Genomic DNA, 23,160 nt, shown 5'->3' with positions numbered 1-23,160 from the left:
AGAAGAAAGGTAATGGCAGATAAAGTGGGAAGAAGACCAGAAAGGAAGGAGTTTTTACAAAATACAATGATCAGTAATAACAAAGCACTATGAGGAAAAGGAAGAGAAGGGAAGAAATTATCTCAATGAGACTCAGGGTAGGTCACACAGGGCTAAATGACACTTTGTATACATTTTGTACATTTGTGGGGCTCCAGAATACACTTTTTCATGCATTCCCCAATGAAAGGGCACCAGAGAAGGGAATTTGTAATGTTTTATCTAATCCAAGAGGGCACTATTGCACCATTCTAGGGTAATGCCCTTCCCCCCAAGTACACCACTGCTGTTCATTATTTCTGTCTATAAAGCTATGTGCCTTATAATAACTTTTTGTAGCTTAAAGGGAGGTCAATGCACATTTGTGTTACATTGATGGACTGGTGGTTTCTGTTTTTATTTTCACACAAATACATTTAAAAGAATAAAGGAATCTAAATATGTAGATCTTGTTTTGTAATTCTTCTGTACATGTTGTTCAATACTTCAAAATATGGCTGAGAAAATGAATTATTAAAATAACTAGTTGTGCTCTAGTAGACCAAATTGTACTTCTTTAAAAGCTATTGTGCAAACTGAAAAAAAAAAAAAAAAACATACATAATAAGGGGAAGTGAAAAAAAGGATGTCACTGTCACCTTCTTCTTCTGTACGTTTGTAAGGAAGTCAACAATGCAATCAAAGCAGATTATTTTGACCCTGGCCTTTGCTTCCCTCCTGGCCAGGCATGCCATGCTGCTCAGACGGAGAGACGCTACTCCGCCCACACATGCACAATGGTTGGCAGATATTATGGCTTGCTTAAAGCTAGAGAAAATAAGATTCTCACTCCAACATTGAAACGCACAATTTATTGAAGTTTGGGGACCCTTTCTGAACTCTGTACACCAGGGGTGTCCAAACTTTTTTCAAAGAGGGCCACATATGATGTTGTCAGAATACCTCAGGGCCAGTGGCTCCTACTGAGACTTTGGAATCCTAAAAGTTATATATGAAATATCTATTTAATAACAATTATTGTAAATGTTTTCTCAATAAAACAGTAACGAGGAAGTACCATGTAAAGATTAGCAAACTTTATCTTCTTCTGGGGGAAAATGTTTTTCATTCGGGTCGGGCAATGTGGGAAAAATATTGTATCATTATTTTTCTATGGCAGGATCACGATCTGGATTTCATCACACTTCTTTTTCATGTTGTTTTTAAGACTTTTCTGACCAGCAGACAACATTTTTACATCAAAATAATGATTTTCTTGAGTTCTGAACATTTTTTATGCACCAAATTTAGCCTTTTCTGCACAATTTCATAATTTTGATTTTGTCTTGTGTCCTCTTTGGTGTCTTCTGAACTTTTAGTGTTCATCAAGAACATTTTCACATCATGATAAAATCATTAATTTGAAAACCTGTCAGCTTTCTTGTGTTTCTTCTTTATTGCCGTCTTGAAGAATTTCCAGTGCTTTGGCTTTAGAGAGGTAGTCCATGTGAAGCTTTTTGAGACATTTCTGGATTGACCTTATAGTTTTGTTTGTGCTCTTGAAATAAATTGCAAATGTACAGATGATTCAGAAGGTGATTCATGCTATAATTAACAAATTTTAAGATGGAAGCTTGGGGCCATAAATAAATGGACCTCGGGCCGCGATTGGCCCCTGGGCCCTCCTTTGGACACCCCTGATGTAAAGCATGGAGCTGCTGTATTTCTGTTGTTAAAATATTACATTTCAATCAAGTACTGTATGTTTTTAAAATGTAGCTTGTTAAAAAGGACATACAGTAAAACAAACAAACAAACAAAAAAAATCTCTCAAATTTCAGGGGTGCTGGGATTCAATTTTGAGGTGCTCCAGCACCCCGAAAAATGGGCTAGATACGCCCATGCTTACAGCTCATACTGGAGGGGAGGCACTTCTGGGAAGTGATAGTTTCTCTCCCTCCCTGTGCTGGAAACTGCGCAGTAGAAGTACAGTCGTTTGGATTCAGCTCTTAGTCTGACAGAAACTAACAGGTACGTGTTTTATTTGCTTAATACAGTAACATAATGTGAGTTTAGCCAGTTTGTCGATATGGTTTGTTCCTATATTGATGCGATTCATTTCATCATAACCATTGCCTGTCCTTCACGTTTTCAAATAAGTATAATATCAAGTTTGGACACACAGAGAGATACATAGACATCTTGGAAACGTATCAGGAAAGGAAGAGTGTGTTTTGTACAGGTTCTGTATCAATGACATACTCAAAATATGTGTTTTCGCTGACTGGGTGTTTCGGCTATACTAGAGACCGTGTTAAATGGCGACTGTAAACCGGATACGTATGATGAGGTCGCACTGATTTACAGTGAGTGTGGAAAACTGAACTAGGAGCGTTCGGAGCATTTTCATCACAGGTTTACACAAAAAAGACTTTAAACGTTTCTCATGAGCATCTTTTTTACAATACAATTTATAACATGAACAAAGAGACAGCGAAGACAGCGCCGAGAGTCTTCAGTTAGCAGGGTATCAAGTGGAACCGTAACACCTGTAGGGCTATGCGGAAGTAAACAGGCTCGTGCTGCGACTGTTTTTACAGTTTTTCTCTCAGTCGCTTTGGTACATTTCTCGAATCATCCTCGACATTTGCAAAACAGTAAGTGCATTTCTCAAAACAATTCGTACAAATAGAAACACATCATGGATCACCTGCAAAAGCCAGTATCTTGCTGAAAATCCTTAGTTCATCTCTCAGAAGTAAATATCTGTGTTAATGAACATGTCAGTGCCATCAGCATGATAAGTCCTTGTGTACGGATGAGACAGTCAAAATGCTTAGTCATGTTGTCAATATAACAGTGTTCTCTGGAGGGACGTTCTGATGTTAACTATAGCTAAAGTTTTGATGACAGTTATTTTAAATTGTAAGTTACACCTCAGTGTATGTGGGAGATTGATTGCAAGAGACTGAACAAGATTCACATTTACGCTTTTACTGTTTGTACTTGAATTTGTTGACAGACCATGTCATTGCAATAGAGAAAGAAAAAAACAGCACCCAGTCTGAATGATGGAGGACACAGTTGTTCTCCCAACATTTGGCTGCACCCTTCGATCAGCCTCGGCCGTTGTAAGCCCATGATTGGGAATGTGGTCTACAAGTGTGGCTATTATCTCATCAGGAATGCGCATATGTCCTCTGCCTCCCAACTCCTCCACCACGCAGCCTCACTCCTCTTCCTCTTCTTCTCTCTGGCTGTTGACCCAGTCCAATTCCTTGTCCTTCCATTGTCAGACGTTGTAACATTGTGTTATGCTCCGGCTATATACAGTTCAGCCTGAAATTATTCATATCCCTGGCAAATTTTGACTTAAAGTTACTTTTATTCAACCAGCAAGGTTTTTCTTGATGAAAATGACAAATAATTGTTTTGCCACAATGATGTATCCTTCATATGGCGTAAAAAAGGAGTAGCCTTTAACCCTAAAAACACCATCCCCACTGTCACACATCCCAGACAGCTCGCTGCACTTACCGGACTTTCAGCTCCACAGAGCGGACCGCGTAAAGGAACTCTCTGGGAAGGCGAGAGGAGGCGGAATCTGTTTCTACATAAACGAAGGTTGGTGTACAGATACCACAGTGTTGAAGAAGTCATGCAGTCCAAATCTGGAGACTCTTTTCATAAACTGCAAACCCTTCTATTCGCCGCGGGAGTTCTCCTCCTTTATTCTGGTCGGCGTCTACATCCCACCTCAGGCCTGCGTAACGGAGGCGTTACAGCACCTGGCTGACCAGATTACAGACGTGGAGAAAAAACATCCTGACTCTCTGCTCATCATTCTCGGGGATTTTAACAGAGCAAATTTAACCCACGAACTACCTAAATACAGACAACATATTAAGTGTCCCACCAGGGAGTCTAACACTCTGGACCACTGCTACACAGTAATAAAGGACTCATATCGCTCTGTCCCCCGTGCAGCTTTAGGACTATCTGATCACTGTCTGATTCATCTCATCCCGACCTACAGGCAGAAGTTAAAAACGGCTAAGCCTGTAGTTAGGACTGTGAAGAAGTGGACGGAGGAGTCAAAGCAGGAGTTACAAGCCTGCTTTGATTGCACTGATTGGAGTGTTTTTGAAGCTGCATCAGGAAACCTCAATGAACTCACTGACACTGTGACTTCATACATCAACTTCTGTGAGGACATGTGTGTGCAGACCAGGACCTTCTGCACATACAACAACAATAAGCCCTGGTTCACACCTCAACTGAGGAAGCTGCGTCAGGCCAAAGAAGAGGCCTACAGGAGTGGGGACCGGGACCTGTTCAAGCAGGCCAGAAACAAACTGACGAGAGGGATCAAGGTAGCTAAGAGGAGCTACACTGAGAAGTTAAAACAGAGCTTCTCTGCCAACGACCCCTCAGAAGTTTGGAGAGGCCTGCGTGAAGTTACAAGCTACAGGAGACCCTCCCCCCACCCTGAAGGTAACAAAAGACTAGCTGACGACCTGAACAGCTTCTACTGCAGGTTTTCACACCCCACACCCGAACACTCTGATTTACCTGGCCCCCCCACAAGCCCCTCCCCACCCCCCTCTGACCCCCCACCTGCGCTGACGATCTGTGAAGATGAGGTAATCCAGCTCTTCCAGAGACAAAAGACCAAGAAGGCTCCAGGACCAGACGGCGTGTCCCCCTCCTGCCTGAGAGTCTGTGCTGAGCAGCTGGCCCCCATCTTCACAAAGATCTTCAACACATCGCTGGAGCTGTGTGAAGTGCCCTCATGCTTCAAAAGCTCCACCATCATCCCAGTCCCAAAGAAACCCACCATCACAGGACTCAATGACTACAGGCCCGTCGCCCTGACGTCTGTGGTCATGAAGTCCTTCGAGAGACTAGTGTTGAGCCACCTGAAAGACATCACAGGCCCCCTGCTGGACCCCCTGCAGTTTGCCTATCGGGCAAACAGGTCGGTGGAGGATGCAGTCAATATGGGTCTGAACTACATCCTGCATCACCTGGACTCCCCCAGGACCTACGCTAGGATCCTGTTTGTGGACTTCAGCTCTGCGTTCAATACCATCATACCAGACATCCTGCACCAGAAACTCACCCAGCTCACAGTGCCGGCCTCCATCTGTCAGTGGATCACCAACTTCCTGACGGACAGGAGACAGCAGGTGAGGCTGGGGAGCATCAAATCCAGCACCCGGACCATCAGCACTGGCGCCCCACAGGGATGTGTTCTCTCCCCACTGCTCTTCTCCCTCTACACCAATGACTGCACCTCAGGGGACCCCTCGGTGAAACTCCTGAAGTTTGCAGACGACACCACCGTCATCGGTCTCATCCAGGACGGAGACGAGTCTGCTTACAGACAGGAGGTGGAACAGCTGGCCCTCTGGTGTAGTCAGAACCATCTGGAGCTGAACCCGCTCAAGACGGTAGAGATGACAGTGGACTTCAGGAGAAGCCCCCCCCCACTCCCCCCCCTCACCATCCTGAACAGCACTGTGTCTACTGTGGACTCTTTCAGGTTCCTGGGATCCACTATTTCCCGGGACCTGAGGTGGACCTCCCACATAGACACAATCAGAAAAAAGGCCCAGCAGAGGATGTACTTCCTGCGTCAGCTCAGGAAGTTCAACCTGCCTCAGGAGCTGCTGATCATGTTCTACACCTCCATCATCCAGTCTGTTCTGTGTACCTCCATCACTGTCTGGTTTGGCTCTGCAACCAAACTAGACAAACACAGACTGCAGCGGACTATAAGGACTGCAGAGAAAATCATCGGTGTCGACCTGCCCCCCATCCAGGACTTGTACCGGTCCCGGGCCAGGAAACGGGCAGGGAGCATTACCGCTGACCCCTCACACCCTGGACACAAATTCTTCAAACTCCTCCCCTCCGGCAGGCGCTACAGATCACTGTGCGCCAAAACAACCCGCCATAAGAACAGTTTCTTCCCCCAGGCTGTCACTCTGATGAACACTAAACCATAACAGTGTCATACCTGTCAGATAAATACTCTCTGTAAATATACATGTAGATATACAATGCAACAATTCTCAAGCAGAATTCCATATTTCTATTTTTTGTATTATTTAACTTCTATTTTATAATGTAAAACTACCTCTGCAACTCACCACTGCACTTTATCATATTATTTTAGCCTGTACATATTAGTCAAGCTATTTGTTGTTTCTTTGTATTTATAGCTAAGGTTATTGTTATTATATTTTCATTTTATTTTTTATTGTAGTTCTTATTCTTATTCCTATTCTGCCTTGTACAAAGAGAGCACAGTTTACCAAAGTCAAATTCCTTGTGTGTTCAAGCATACTTGGCGAATAAAGCTGATTCTGATTCTGATTCTGATTCTGATTCATACATGGTGGCAGGAACCTAATGCTTTGGGGGTGTTTATCAGCCAATGGACCAGGGAACCTAATCACAGTAAACGGCACCATGGAAAAAGAGCAATACATCAAGATTCTCAACAACAACATCAAGCAGTCTGCAGAGAAACTTGGCCTTGGGCACCAGTGGACATTTCATCATGACAACGACCCATAACACACAGCAAAAGTGGTGAAGAAATGGTTAGCGGTCAAAAACATGAACGTTTTGCAGTGGCCCAGCCAGAGTCCTGACTTGAATCCAATTGAGAATCTGTGGAGGGAGCTAAAGATCAGGGTGATGGCAAGAAGACGCTCCAACCTGAAAGAGTTGGAGCTCATCGCTAAAGATGAATGGGCATAAATACCAGTGGAGATATGCAAAGTGCTGGTCAGCAATTATAGGAAGCGTTTGATTGCTGTAAATAGCCAATAAAGGCTTTTCTATTGATTATTGAGAAGGGTATGAATAATTTTGGACATGCCACTTTTTGTTCAAATGTGAATAAAAGCTGAGAAATAATTTATTCCACAATGATGCCTCTTGTACATCGTCTTATTACCTTCTGGGAGACGCCTGTGTCATTTCCAATCAAGACCAATTTACTGGTTGTATAAAAGTAACTTTAAGTCAAAATTTGCCAGGGGTATGAATCATTTCGGGCTTAACCGTATATATATTTGCCAGTTGATGGTTCATGAGATGCACCTTGTTTGAGCTACGTCAGAAAACGGGTTGATCACTGGTTGATCTAATGCTTCCCACATTTCCCTTCGTCAGAGAAAGTCAAGATTCACCTCGGAGCAATTTACTAATTCAGGACAGATTTAGAAAAAAAGTCTAATGGAAATGTACATAAATATGACTGACATATTCTGACAACATGTTCAACCATTCTGCATGTGAAGACTTATGCGATGAACTAATGCCTAAATGTTGTGGAGGGTGAGACTATTCAGCAGAGACCCATTATAATACATTTTGATCAACATGACATAAACAATTGATAATGTAGGAAGCAGCCAGAAGAGCGATATGACTAGCAGAGTGGAGCATTGTTTTGGGTTGGTTGAAGATACGACGTGTTGCTGCGTTCTTGATCATTTGCAGAAATTTAGAGAAGTTGGGATTCAAAAATTATTCATTTAAAGTAAAAAATGTCAGCCATAAACTGACTCTGCCATGTTCTCTCTTGTCTCTTTCAATCTACAGGAGCAGACAGGATGTCCGTGACCATGACCAAGGCCGATGGGGTCACTGTGCTCACTTTGACCTCTGACCCCCAAAGTGCTGTACCTCCAATTTGCCAAATCCTGAAAAGCCTTTGCTACAGCCCCGTGTGCTGCTCTGTGTCTCAGCACCTGAAGAAAATCCAGGGATCTTCTCAGTCAGCACTGGGGGTGAGTTAGCAGCTTATGTGTTTCAAGTTGCTTAAAGAAAATTCAGATTTAGAATTTTTTCTGAACTTATTCTACTTATCCCTCTTGGCTCTGGTTTAAACTTCTCTCTGTCAGAAGCAGCATGTTGTTGCCATAGTTGGGTAACAATCTCTTAAATATACAGTACTAGTCAAAAGTTTGGACACACCTTCTCATTCAATGGGTTTCATTTATTTGAATTATTTTCGACATTGTAGATTAATACTGAAGACATCAAAACTAGGAAATAATCTGGTTTTGCCATAATCTGGATTACAACAGTAGTCAAATAGGGTTATCCACTGTGTACTAACCCTACCTCTGAACAACACAACTGATGGTTTCAAACACATTAAGAAGGCAAGTCATTCTACAAATGAACTCTTGACAAGGCTCATGTTAATTAGAAACCATTCCAGGAGACCACTTCGTGAAGCAGACTGAGAGAATACCAAGAGTGTGCAAAGCTGTCATGAAGGAAAAAGGGGGCTACTTTACAGAATCTAAAATATAAAAAATATTCTGTTTTTTTAACACTTTTTTGTTAATTAAATAATTCCATATATGTTCTTTCATAGTTGTGATGCCTCCAGTATTAATCTACAGTGTTTCAAATAATGAAAATAAATAAAAAACGTTTAATGAGAAGGTGTTTCCAAACTTTTGACTGGTAGTTTAGTTGTTCCATCACACTGTCAGGGCTCTGTATCTGCTGTAGTTCTTTAAGTCATGTTCCATTTATTCAGGAAAGCAAAACTTAGAAATAACTTACAGTATGCTCTACACAGTGTTGTTATTTAGTTTACTGAAACATTGACACCTGGTAACACACTCACACTGTACAGGTGTTTGTTGTTCATATTGTGTTTCACTTTCCACAGGCAATGCAAATCATGATTGGTTTGCTGAACATTGGCCTCGGAGCGATCCTCACTAGCAGCGGTGCTGGCTCTTCGTGGCAAATGGATTCCTCTTTGTTTCCATTTTGGATTGGAGGACTGGTAAGCAACCATTTTCGAAGTAGTTTAAGACTGATTATGAAACAGTCTCAGTTCAGTAGTGGTGCCTCTGTATGACATACAAAAGCAAAACATGAGCACAAGCAAGAGGACTGCTTTGTGTTTGTATTTCCCTGGCATCATTTCACATTTAGGAGTACTTCAGATAGTTCATGTGAAGCTGGAGGAGATTTTTCTATTGTGAACACTTGAACAAAGTCACAGATAAGATGTACTTGTGAGCATGTGATGAGTATTATTTTTTTTCTTTTTTGAACCATCAAACTGTTGTTGCTTTTTTCAGCATTTGAACATTCACCACAAATCATAAACACATTTGCAAATCAAGAAAACAAAAACAAAGCAAGAAAATGACAGTAGTGTTCAGCACTGATTGTCATATCACAATATTAAATCTCATGAGTCTCTGCTGAGCAAGTGAATATCAAATATAATTGTGATTTTCAAAACTACTACTCACTAATCCAAATGACTGATATCAAATCTGAGTATTTCTCTGTCTTCTCTCTAGTTCATATTCTTCGGTACCATGAGCATTTTGTCTGAGAAGTGTCCAAGTCCATGTCTGGTGAGTCATTCAGCTTTATAAGATCCTCCTGTTATCTTCACGTTTAATTCTATTTGATTTTAAGACCATAAAAAGGTGGAGGAGATTTTTGTAGTTTGTACATTTGTTGTCATTTATTCCCAAACAAGGCAAGGCAGCTTTATTTGTAAAGCACATTTCATACACGAGGGCAGCTCAATGTGCTTTACATTAAAACATTAAAAGCATTTGAAACATTCAGACAAGCATAAAAGAACACAATTAAAATGACAAGTATAATAAAAAATAGAAAAGAAAAGGAAAATTAGAAATATATAACAAAATACATTAAAATTTTAATTTAAAGTGAGTTAAAATAAGCTAAGATAGGAAGGCAGTGGCAAATAAAAAGGCTTTAATCTTTGATTTAAAAGAGGTGAGTTGTAGCGGACCTACAGCTTTCAGGGAGTTTGTTCCAGATATGTGGTGCATAATGACTAAACGCTGCTTCACCATGTTTCCTTCTGACTCTAGGGACTGAAAGTAGACCAGTACCTGATGACCTCAGAGGTCGAGATGGTTCATAAAGTAGCAGCAGATCAGCAATGTATTTTGGGCCTAAACCATTCAGTGCTTTATAAACCATCAGCAGGATTTTAAAGTCTATTCTCTGACAGAGAGCAGCAGCATTCTGTATGAGCTGCAGTCATCTGATGGACTTTTTTAAGGAGTCCTGTAAAGACCCGGTTACAGTAGTCTAGTCTGCTAAAGATAAATGCATGGACGAGTTTTTCTGCATCCTGCTGAGACATAAGTCCTTTAATCCTTGATATATTCTTAAGGTGACTTTGTAATTGTCTTAATGTGGCTGCTGAAAGTAAGGTCTGAGTCTAAGACTACACCAAGGTTTCTGGCTTGGTTTGTACATTTCATCTTTGCAGATTGAAGCTGAGCAGTAACCTTTAAACTTTCTTCTTTGGCTCAAAAAACAATCATTTCAGTTTTTTCTTTGTTTAACTGAAGAACATTGTGTCACAAGTTTACAGTGTTGCTTTAACGCATGTTGGTAGAGTCGCTGAGGGTTTCTTAAACTAATTTCAGCTACTGAGCTGCTTCCACTGCAGGGACAGAAACTTCTGAGAGCAGCCGAGAATATTGAGACTTTTAAAAGTAGATTAAAGACCCATCTATTTAGTCTGGCTTTTATGTAGCCTTTCCAAAATGATTTTAATGTCATTTTATATTTATTTAAATATTCTATTATTTTATTTATTTTAAGTCTTTAATTTTTATTATCTAATTACAGTTTTTGAATTGCTATTTTAGTCCTTTTATTTATCTTAAACCTTTATCTGTACCTTTTTTTATTTTCTTAACTAGTCATGTTTAATCTTTTATTTATTTATTTCTTAATTATTTCCCCTTTTTTTTTTTTTATATTTATACACATTTTATTGAAATTGGTGTGCATTAGTCTCTACTTCCACATCCATTTCTGCTTTATGTTTGGTCATGTTATATTAGATTTTATTCTCACTTTGAATTGTATTTGATTTTTATGGAAGGTGCTCTATAAATAAAGCCTGAGTGATTGATTGATTCTCTGTGTATATAACTTCTTTTTTTTTTTTAGGTCATCCTCAATGTGATTCTAAATGTATCAGGAGTTGCTTTTGCCATCGCAGCCATCGTACTCTACAGCATCAACATTGCAGACATATATATGTGGTGGGAGTGTGAACTTTATTCTTCTGATTATGGTGATTATGGTTACCGTCACCGTCGCACTACACAACCTCCATCTCCTGAGCAGATACGCATGAAGGAGAAATGCCTGGAAGCCCAAAACCTGTCGCAGGTATGTGCAGACAATTCTAAGAAAAGAACACAAACGGAAAAAAGTCTGTTTTAATTATTTTGTCTCCAAAAGTTACTGTCAGAGATTATCATCTAGAAACTAACTCTCTCTCTCTCTCTCTCTCTCTCTCTCTCTCTCTCTCTCTCTCTCTCTCTCTCTCTCTCTCTCTCTCTCTCTCTCTCTCTCTCTCTCTCTCTCTCTCACACACACACACACACGTACACACACACACATACACGTACACACACACACATACACGTACACACACACACACACACGCACACACACACACGCACACGTACACGTACACACACACACACACACACATGCGCACACACTTTACTGATGTTAACAGAACAGAAAAAAAATGTTTTTTGTTTGGCCTCTGTCTTTGTTGATAGTGCAGCTGAAGAGAGAGAGGAAATGTAGGGAAAAGAGGGAGGGGAGCACTCCAAATGACCACACGTTGGAGTCAGCAGTGTCAGGGCTTTGTATAAGGGGCCCAACCCAGCTCTATCAACTTAGCTAAACCAGGGCCAGAGAAAAACTGTTTAAAGATTTCAAAGGTGACACTGTTTCTCTCCTGTCCCTCCAGATGCTTCTGAGGAGCATCAATGCTGTGCTGATTGTCCTGTCAGTCATGGCGCTCTGCATCACCCTCAGCTCTGCTATCTTGGGGATCAAGGCTTTGAGACGCAGGGAGAAGGGAGAGAACAAGGTAGAGTCTCCAAATGATATCACACTGTTTCACCTGTTTTTTTAAAGCTAACTGAACATAAATGCTCAGTTTTTCTTTTCACAGCATGAGATGTCTGTAAATGTTTTGTGGGCGCTGACTTTGATTGTTGATGTGAATTTGGCCTCTTAGCTCCATCTCAGTCAGAACCCCCATTAAAGATTCTGAAGTCAGCTGACACAGACAGTCAGGGTATGAATGAATCTCAACTGGTCTGATAGTGCATGACTTTTAAAGGAATAGTTCTACCTTTTGGAAAGAAGTGCTATTTAGTGGAGTTTGATACCTGTGAGGGCAGCCAGGTTTGCTGTCTTCCACTAGTGTCGAGTCTTAATAATGGTGACAAGCTAATCGCCTGCTGGCTACAGGTTATATTTATCACACAGACATGAGAGTTGAATTGTTATTGTCATGCATCTGTAATAATAAAAATATTACTTTTATTTTTATAGCACTTTTCAATACAAGTAATAAAGTGCTTCACTAAAAACAGTAAAACAGACAATAAAAGCAGAGAGGTAAAACTTTAAAAAATTAGAATAAATTCACAAAATGAAATCTTTACTCTGAAGGTGTGTCTGTGTATACACTGTGTGAATATAACGCCTAATTCCCTAATTTACATTTTGTCTTTTAGAGCAATGGTGACCCAGAACTCTACAAACCACTGCTGGAGGAGGTGACCAGTAACCCTGCAGCATAAATCAAAATATCCGCTTTGCACTATTAGTCACCAGGAGCTGTTCTCCTCGGCATATTCTGTATGCATTTGAACAAATGACTGTATTTACTGCTGGGTCTATGAATTACTCCATTCCAGTTGGTATGATCGCTTTTCAAATTTGAGCTCTTTTTCTTAAAGTGGCTTAAGAATCATTTGCACTTAAACTTCAGAGCACTTTTCTAATAATACACAATAATCATATGATGCTTTACATTCTGCTCTGTTCTATCGTGTCTCTGTTCAGTATTCTTTTCTATCGAGTGTTGTGATATAGGTTAATATTTTTGTAGCTGAAGCGAGGTCAATGCATGTTTGAGGGACGCAGGCTGATGGGCTTTGTAATTTTCTTTTTTACAACATTTAGCAATGTTAAAAAAAATAATAAAACTCTTAAAAGCAATGTGTTTCATGGAGTCTGTGAATCAGATGTGTACTTTCTATGACACCTTAGAGTGTGAGTGAGAAATTGAACCACTTGAATAACATGTTTTTCTCCATTTTGCCCCCAAAGACTCAATAATTCAATGTTGTTTATGGTTTATTGTTCATGCCTCATTTCCATCTTTTGTATGAACTCACAAATCCTCCAATCTGCTTCATTACTAGTGTTATTGCAACCTTGTTACTTTTGTCATTGCAGCTATCATACAGTCATGTTTAATGTTAACACATTGTTTTATGGCTGTACCAACATGATTTCATTGAACACTGGCATCGCCCTAAATCCTTTTAATCTGTCTTCTGTAATCACCTCATTATGTACTCGGCCTATTTCTTTTCAAGTGTGAATAAGTTGTTCAAACTACCAGCACATTTCAGAGATCGGAAGCCGGCTAACACTTGAGATGTTGCATGATGCACAGAGGTGATTCACAACAGTCTGAAAAAAAAAACAGGCCTACACAAAGGCATCCTGTAAAGACCCCTACCTGCTTTGAGGACCCTGATGAGGCATCAACAAAGCTATCAGCTTGGCTACTATATATTCAACACAATGTCTTAAAGCATGCATTTTTAACCACATATTATAAATCAAACAATCAAAATGTGGCTCAAATATGTCCTCATTTTGACTATGTTGCTCAGGATATTCCCATTTGGCTTTGATTTCAGCTAAATGAAGGAGAAAGGGCAGGGTTTCTTTATCGCTTCCACATGGGGGGAGTTGCATCTGGGATTATGGTGCCTTCTACTCCTCCCTTTTTAAACATTAACATGCAATAAACACACACGCAGTCCAGTTGAGCACATTCGTTAGGGTTTTGTTTACCCTGCTGTACACACAAACGGGTAAGTATTCATTTCATGTTTGAATTTAAGCAGTAAATCATCCGTCAATGCTCTTTGTGTAATATTTAGTGTATTTTTTGTTAAGTTTGAACGCCTTTCTAGGCTACCTATCAGGATAAAAGTTATGTAATTCCAGTAAAAAGCAAACAGTACGACTGAGGAGTACAAGCAGAAACAGGAGAAATGCCTTTGGGAATGTGGCGGAAGCAGATGGCACTAATTTACTGGAGCACAGCATCAGCCACCAAGTCCAAGCGTTCCTAGATCAGTGTCAAGAGAAAGGAAAAGGTCTGGACAAGCAGTTTTTGGTGGGCAATGAAAGGAAGGGTTAAAAACTTTGCGACAGGTGATAAAAAGTTGAGTCCAACAGTTCTACTCTCTGTTATCCCTCCATGGACTCCAGAAGAAACAAGAGCAGATTTAAACCTGTTGAGGAAGGGGAAAGATGGTCGTATAGGAAAAGGTGAAATTGATAAATACGTCGAAGGAAAATACTCAGACACTGCACAAGTTTACACAAGTGCATCTAAAACAATGAAGAATTAAGTTGGGGTAGCATTTATCATTCCAGAGTTCTATATAATGTCAAATAAGAGGGTTAGTGATAACCTGGCTGCGTAAACAAGAGAACTCCTCGCTTCTGGACTGATATCCATGAATGGTCAAAAGTAAAAGTTCAATCCTTTCCAATTTCCTTTTCAATAAATAACGTATCTTTTGGTTTGATATTAAAAAATAAAAGTGATTAAGTCTGCTGTAACATAATCCTGTGCCTCTCAAAATTCTTTATTCATAAAAACAGGACTATGAAATCTCCCCCCAAATTTGTTGTTTTTCGAAATGAATTCCAAATATATCTAAAATCATTGAAAATAATGAAAGGACCAAGAGCACTTAAAATATACAATTCCCTAAAAGAATTCCTCACTGAATTGTAAAATTATTTCCATTCCTTATTCAATTTATGTTATGATTTATTGTCTATGTATGTATAATTTTCTCATTCACCTTAAATTATCAACTGAAGCTGCATTGTTTCTGTGTCCTTAATGATTGTTTATGTATGATGCTCCTTCTGAATGTACTCATTGTTTGTTATGTACATTCTAAAATAAATAATAGTGGAGCTACACAAATGTGATATATCTTCCGACTCTCTCTCTCTCTCTCTCTCTCTCTCTCTCTCTCTCTCTCACTCACTCACTCACTCACTCTCTCTCTCTCTCTCTCCCTCTCTCTCTCTCTCTCTCTCTCTCTCTCTCTCTCTCTCTCTCTCTCTCTCTCTAACTCTCTCTCTCTCTCTCTCACACACACACACACACACACACACACACACACACACACACACACATAAACTCACTACATACAAGAACTCTACCTCAGCTGCTTTTTGCACATTATTATTTGCATATTATCTCGAATACTGTCTGCACCTTAATATCATTTGCACTGTTATCTATTATCATTTTCATTGTCCATTTTTAAACTGTCACTGCACTACCTGCACTGTGTACATAGGCTGTTTTTATAAAACTGTATTTTATTATATTTTATTGTATTTCATATTTAAATCTTAGATATTTAAAAGCTGGAAGAGAGAAACAGCATCTCGTTTTTCCTGTATGTTTCGTATATATACAGTGAAAATTGACAATAAAAACCTTTGAATCTTGAATCTTGACCACTGGGGGCAGCAGAGAGCACAATGCTGCTGAGTGAGTAACACTCCAGCCCACGAAGAAGAAGGGTGATGTTTTGGTTTTGCCTGTGGGCAGTTTCGAAGTAAACATGTTGAATTAACTTTGAAAAATATTCATTTAATCCGAATAAGTAGTGTCCCTGCTTCTTTAAATCGACCTTTACTCATCCTGGTAAGTCTAGGCAACTATTTAAAAACCCCTCCGTGTGTGTATTTAATGTTTTTACCTTTTGTTTTCCTTCCGTAGCTCAAACAGTGAAGAGTTTAAAAACGTTCATATCGTTTCACAGGGCGTGGTTCTGTTATTGTATTATATTCATGATGAGAACAGTCGTATAATAGACATTAAAGTATCCGTTGTCAAAATGTTGAGGAAAATATATATGCTTTGTCATTTTTGTTTGATTTGAGTACACTTTGATTTGATTTTAGAATAAAGAGCAGGAGTGCTATTTTTCAGAGTGGAAATAATGATGACGAGCCATGTGTACTTTAACATCTAGACTAGAGTTGCAAAATTCTGGTAATTTTCAAAATTGGAAACTGTCCATGGGAATAAACGGGAATAAACCAGGAATTCACTAAATTGAAGGTTGGCTCTTAATATGGAACTTAAATATAGTTGGGGAAAATATATTTTACAACCAGATTTCATGCAAGTACAGTTGAATATCTATGCCAGGGGTGTCCAAAGTACGGCCCAGGGTCCATTTGTTTATGGCCCCAAGCTTCCATCTTAAATTGTGTTATTCATAGCAAAGAAATGAACCACCTTCTGCATGAATCATCTTTACATTTGCAGTTTCTTTCAAGTACACAAACAAAACTAAAGTCAATCCAGAAATGTCTCAAAAAGCTTCATATGGACTACCTCTATAAAGCCAAAGCTCTGGGAATTCTGCAAGATGGCAATAAAGAAGAAACACAAGAACTCTTAAAGCTGACAGGCTTTCAAATTAATGATTTTATCATGAAAATGTTCTTGATGAACACTAAAAGTTCAGAAGACACAAAAGAGGACACAAGACAAAATCAAAATTATGAAATTGTGCAGAAAAAGCAAAATTTGGTGAATACAAATTTTCAGAACGCAGGAAAATAATTATTTGGTTCTTAAAATGTTGTCTGCTGGTCAGAAAAGTCTTAAAACAACATGAAAAAGAAGTGTGATGATATCCAGATCGTGATCCTGCCATAGAGAAATAATGAGACAAAATTTTTCCCACATTGCCCGACCCGAATGAAAAACATTTTCCCCCAGAAGAAGATAAAGTTTGCTAATGTTTACGTAGCTTGTGGAGAACTGAGGACTACCTAGTTACTGATCCATTGAGAAAAAAAAAGGTAGAATAATTGTTATTAAATAGAGATTTCATATGTAACTTTTATGATTACTAAGTATCAGTAACTGCCACTGGCCCTGAGGTATTCTGACAATGTCAAATGTGGCCCTCTTTAAAAAAAGTTTGGACACCCCTGCAGTAAAGAGTTGAACAAGTTTCACATCATTTCACAGGGCGTGGTTCTTTTATTGTATTCACGATGAGAACAGTCGTATAATAGACCTTAAAGTGTCGTCATACTTGTCTAAATGTTGAGGAATTTATGTACGCCGTCATTTCTGTTTGATTTGAGTACACTTTATGAATAAAGAGCAGGAGTGCTATTTTTCAGAGTGGAAATAATGCTGACCAGGCGTGTGTACTTTAACCCTCCTGTTGTGTTCGTATTTCGCATGTTTAATTATCCAAAAGTGTCAGAACCCAAAAAACATTGTTTACATCTCATTATTAACTCCATTACTAACCATTTCAATCAATATTTAGTGCAGTGGTCTTCTTTACCTCTCACAGATCATGATCCTATGAGGATAGTTCACTTGTTTTTCATAAAAATAATTCATGTTAAAACTTTTTTAAATGTACATTAGAAAGACCTTCATATAAATACAATAGTTTTACATGACATATCTATTTTTTATCTATTTTATTTTATTTTTTATGAAGTCAAGCCCAGATAGTTATGCTGTAATTAGCTAGTTTGAAGGGCATATTGCCTAAATGGGCAGCAACCTCTGAATACTGCTAGCCATTCATCCACTTTGAAATTAGGGCCTAGGTTATGGAGTAGTAGAAGTTGCTCTACCCACAATCCCCAAAAACAATTAGTATTTGACCCTTCTGACCCGTTTTAGCCTCCACTTTGACTGCTAGGTCAAATTGACCTGAACAGTATATATGTAATATAATCATTCAGGGGGGGTTGTAAATACGTGAAATGAACCTTTTTTATTTTATATGTTGATAACGCTAATTAAGCCAAGCAGAAGAAGTTTCATACCGAAAAAATACCTTTAAAACATTTTTTTAAATTTGACCCGTCAATTTGACCCGCAACATAACAGGAGGGTTAACATCTAGACTCAGTTAGAACTTAGATGACATTAAGAAATAGAAGCCTGAACTTTATCAGAAGATAATGACATTCCTCTTGTCTCTTTCAGTCTACAGTGAGGATGTCTTTGACCAAGACTGAGGCTGATGGGGTCACGGTGATCACTCTGACCTCTGACCCCAGCAGTCATTGTCCTCCATTCTGCCAGCTTCTCAAGGCCCTTTGCTACAGCCCCCGATGTCTCCCAAAGTCCCTGCACCTGAAGAGGATCCAGGGATCTTCTCAGTCAGTACTTGGGGTGGGTAACAACTGTTTTCTGACCCACTGCTGCCCCTCAGTGATCTTAACTGGTTATATCTATTAGCTGCAGTTTTACTGTACAGGTTTTGGTTGTTCATCACTACATTCTCTCTTCCACAGGCTCTGCAAATTTTGCTTGGCTTGCTGAACATTGGTTGTGGAGCAATCATCACAGACAGTGCCCCGTGGTGGCAGAAGTATAACTACCTGTTTCCTTTTTGGTTAGGAGGCATGGTAAGCCAGTACAGGGCTTTTTTTTGTGTCAGAACTACTACAACCCCCTTTTTTTTTTTTTTTTTTTTTTTTTTTAACTGTCTTGAGCAACAGTTTGAGCAAAGACCTGTGGATGTTTCTCATACTGTTTAGTTGACTCCAATCAGATCCAGCTTACAGGTTTAGACAGTCAGGAGGATACACATGCAGATGTTACAACATGCACTGAACGCAACTTCAACAGTACAGACTAATAAACACAGATTTCACATCGTGTCGTGATGATCCTTTGTATGAAGGAGATATGATGCCGGTCACATGCTAAGTTAAAAGTTCCTGCAGCGTCTGAACACATATTATTGAATTTCAATTTTTAATTCACCAGGAATATTCTCATTGAGATACAAAGTCTCTTTTACAAGGGAGTCCTGGCCAAAACAGCAGCATAACAAGTTTCACATAGAGAACAAGACAAAGCAACAAACAATAATACACTTTTATTTATATAGCACTTTTCTTAACAAAGTTACAAAGTGCTTCACAACGAAAAAATGCCGGAAATTGCAAAGCATGGAAAAAAAGAAGCAAAACAGGACATCTGAATGCAGAGCAATAGTTAGAATAACAAGTAACTGTTACATCAACTAATACATTAGCAGTGTTAAGCAGTAAAACACGTGCACAAGCTGATCAGATGATCTTTTATCCTAGTTCTAAAATCCTCCAATCAAATTTAACAATCCAGTTTTAGGTGACCTTCTATCTCAGACCAGGATGAGGGAGTAAAAAAATTAAAAGCACCTTTGCCAAAAACAGAGCGAGTCTGAGGAATGACAAAAATGATGAATGAAGACAACAGCCACTGACAATTTGGATGGATCCTCCTTCAAACTGAGCTGCGAGCAGGGCGTCCTCTCTGTCACAGGTGTTGCACATCTTATGGCAGACAAACCACTAAACCATGGGTCCAAACTATTTCAGTATTGTGTAATAACTTCACTAAATAGTCTCAGAGAAATCTTCAGTCTTATTCAAGTCTGAGTTTTTCATATAAAGTTTAAAATTGAATGCTAACTGTTTATAATAGTTTTTTTTTTTTATAAACAATGGAATTCTATTGATGATTATTTTTCTCTCTTTAGTTCATTTTGTTTGGCATCACGTGCATTTTGTCTGAGAAGTGCCCCAGGCCATATCTGGTGAGTAGTTCAGCTCTATAACATCCGACTGTTATCTTCCACTACGTTTTGCTTTCATAGTTTGTGCTCGTGGTTTCTGTTTTCATTGTGCATCAACTGCTTTATTTCTTCAGGTCATCCTCAATGTGGTTCTGAATCTATCAGGAATCGGTTTTGCCATCGCAGCCATCTTACTCTACATGCTCAACATTATGTTCATGAATATGTCGTGGCTGTGTGAGCCAGACGGTGACTTCGACTACTCACAGTACAAAACTCCGTCTCCTCTCGAGAATTCCATGATGAAGAAATGCTTGGGGGCTCAACTACTGACTGAGGTAAGCGTGGCAAAAAATCTTCCTGATGGTTAAAATGTTTATTTTAAAGAAACTCAATCTCAAAGAAAACTAAGTGCACATTGAAGAAAAAATGTTGAACAGTTTGGATTATTGGTTGTCAAAGTCAACAAACATGAACTTTTATAGGTTCTGAAATGTTAGAATGTAACAATTTAGGGAGGTTTCATTCTCAGTCACACAGAAAAAGTCAAGAGTGTCTTCTGATCTTCTTAAAATCGTTCTGATTGTTTAGAAGAAGCCCTTAGATAAAAACAGGATTCTTCAAGTAAAAATGAGTCATGCACCGTAAATTCATCTTCGATATCTGAATGTGACCTTATTTAAAAAAGTGAAGCGCCTTCTGAAAACAGATTTAAAATAAATAATGCAGCACAGTGTGATCTGAAATGTTAACAGTGCTAACATACGTGATATTCCAAACCAGCTGAGAGAATCATAATACATCTTGTCTGTGTCAAATACTCAATTCTGATTGGTTTAAACCCCACAACAAGGTTACTCATTCTCACTAGCAAAGGGATGCCAGGAACAACCAGATAACACACTTCTAATCAATCCACGTAGAGGACTCTGGCATTGGGGCGGCGGTTTGGCCTAGTGGTTAGGTGACGTACCCCATGTACAGAGGCTATAGTCTTGATTCTCACCTGCAGACCTTTTCCTGCAGGTCACTCCCCACTATCTCCCTGTTTCCTGCTCTATCCACTGTCCTGTCCACTCTGAATAAAGGCGAGAATAATATAATCTAAACAATGAAATAAAAAAAGGACTCCTGCGCCTGTTGACACTTTTGCAAAAAAGTTTCATAGCATTCCAAATCAGCAAACAGTGATGGAAATGTACCCCTCTCATGGATTCATGCATGTTTAAGACATCTCCATCTGTTCAATCTGAGTGTCTCCCAGCATGAGATTATACAAGAATGAAAACAGATCAACATTAAAAATGTCAGTGTGTTTGAAGGCTCAAAGGTAATGTTGTTTTTCACTGTGTGTGTGTGTGTTTGTGTTTGTGTGTGTACCACCAGATGATTTTGATAAGTATGAATGCCATGCTGATCGTCCTGTCGGTGCTGGAGCTCTGCATCGTCATCAGCTCTGCTGTCTTAGGGATCAAGGCTCTGTGCAAGACTAGGAGGGAAGAGAACCAGGTAGAGTCTACAAGATGATATCACAGTGTTTAAGTTGTTGTGAACACGTTACAGAGTCTCTTTATGTTAAGTTTATCAAATGCTGGCGGTAAGTTCATATAGTGATCGATCTTATTTCTCAAAATGTCAGCCTGTTTTTAAAGAATGAGCTTTTATGGACTTAAACAATGTATCCATGTAATTTACAAGCAGCAACCTCCAGTCTAAAAATATGAGTCCAATGCAGAAGTGCTAAAAACTGCAGTTCATCGAGGATCCGCTTGAGGCTGGCTCCTGAAGTACTGGAAACCACATACACACCAATTTAAAAAAAGACGATCTTTACAGCAGAAATAAACATGTTTACAGACTGGTACAAAAAACGAGTGCAGTCTGGATAGCTCACTTCTCGATCGACACACTGTGCACGGGTTATTTTTTTCTAACGCTGCAATTTCGAAGATATTGAGATTACAAGTCTTCCAATGAGAGGCACGGCTGACTTGATTGACAGGCGGGAACACTACCTGTTGGCGAGGAGGCTCAAAGCCCGCCTCTTTACTTCATAATAGCTCGAGCAGCAATATGGCTCCCGACGACGATTGGCCTCAAAACAGCGCTTCTGATGGGTGGCATCACGGATACTACTTCCATTATTTATACAGTCTGTGGTAATTTCCCACGAATTTGTACTTTCCCCTTAACATGTTGCAAAATGTATCCTTCCATCCATTATCTATGCTGCTTTCCCATTTGGGGTCGTGAGGATGCTGAAGCTGATCCTGGCTGTCAGAGGCGGGGTACACCCTGGACACGTCTTCGGTCCAACACAGGGCTAAAATATAGAGACAAAGAACCGTTTAGTAAAATTTGGGATTCCCCATAGTTGATATAAAAAGTGGTTACCAAAATGTCGACAACTATGGAAGCCCTCAGAGGACATGCATCCATTTAATTCAGTCCATTTTCCGGTTATAACAAATTAACTTCAGCTGTTTTAACTTAAGTCTGTTTCTGTGTTTTTGTTTTGTGCTTTTGCAACCCTGGGTATCAGAGTTATGCTCATCTGATGTTATTTGAGATCTCATGGAAACAACTGGAAATCACTCTTTATGACGATAGAACAGAGAACATAAAATGCATGGATGCATGTCCTCTTAGGGCTTCCGTAGACAACGATTAACTCCTCTTTGATAACAATTCTCAGAAAGTCATTAGTGAGTATACGCTTTGTTTGTGCTCTTAAAGACAGCCTGTCAACATCAAGAGGAAAGTTTGATCAAATTGAAATGATAATGTGTGTGTTTCCCTTTTCTCTTGTAGAGCCCTGATGATCCAGAACACAGAAAACCACCACTGGAAAAAGAAGTCAGATACCCTGCAGTGTGAATGAAAGCATCTGCTCTGTGCTGTAAGAAACAGGCGACTATATAACCCTGTCCATTCAACCTCATGTAATGTAACATGAATGATTTCTACTGGTACAGTCTCTGCCACACATCTCTTTAAATATCTGCACTATATAAAAGCACTAATGATATATTTGAGACCATTATCTAAAAGATATGCACTTTCTACACTATGCTGCTTTATATTTTAATCTCTATATTTTTAAGCTTTTTTATGGTCATTTTCTATCCTGCAGTGTGCCTTACGGTTACATGCATGTGGTGTAAAGGGAGATTCATGTGTTTGACAATATTTTTGCAATATGAAACCCTTTATAAAATAAAGACATTCAAATGATGGATCTGTGTTTGTTGAAATCTTGTTTCGAAGCTGTCATCTGTTCACAGGTCGTATTCACTCATTCATTTTCTGTATTTTTCCTCCCATTTAAAGCTGGGGTTGGTAGTCAGATTTAGATACACTTTTTGTTATACTGGTTAAA

The 23,160-nt window shown here is 39.3% G+C and overlaps 1 protein-coding gene across 1 annotated transcript; it reads left to right on the top strand.

Annotated features, from left to right (window-relative positions):
- The first annotated feature begins 1,918 nt into the window (after positions 1-1,918).
- Positions 1,919-23,017, top strand: LOC117822697. The gene is made up of 14 exons (XM_034697560.1): positions 1,919-2,049; positions 7,639-7,826; positions 8,726-8,845; positions 9,375-9,431; positions 11,023-11,247; positions 11,843-11,965; positions 12,621-12,662; positions 15,752-15,868; positions 18,200-18,388; positions 18,511-18,624; positions 19,746-19,802; positions 19,916-20,119; positions 21,168-21,290; positions 22,593-23,017. The coding sequence occupies exons 2-14, from the start codon at positions 7,650-7,652 to the stop codon at positions 22,656-22,658; spliced, it is 1,614 nt and encodes a 537-aa protein (XP_034553451.1). The 5' UTR covers positions 1,919-2,049; positions 7,639-7,649; the 3' UTR covers positions 22,659-23,017.
- The last annotated feature ends 143 nt before the right edge of the window (positions 23,018-23,160 follow it).

This window comes from Notolabrus celidotus, chromosome 12 (genome assembly GCF_009762535.1).
Source record: "Notolabrus celidotus isolate fNotCel1 chromosome 12, fNotCel1.pri, whole genome shotgun sequence".
Taxonomy (NCBI): Eukaryota; Metazoa; Chordata; class Actinopteri; order Labriformes; family Labridae; genus Notolabrus; species Notolabrus celidotus.
Note: the sequence above shows the minus strand (reverse complement) of the source record. Positions and strands in the feature narration are given on the sequence as shown.

Excerpts from the sequence above, each read along its gene's own strand:
- LOC117822697 (XM_034697560.1), top strand. The coding sequence starts at position 7,650 with ATGTCCGTGACCATGACCAAGGCCGATGGGGTCACTGTGCTCACTTTG. Across the intron at positions 7,827-8,725 it reads CTTCTCAGTCAGCACTGGGG|GCAATGCAAATCATGATTGG; the intron begins GTGAGTTAGCAG and ends CACTTTCCACAG. Across the intron at positions 11,248-11,842 it reads AAGCCCAAAACCTGTCGCAG|ATGCTTCTGAGGAGCATCAA; the intron begins GTATGTGCAGAC and ends CTGTCCCTCCAG.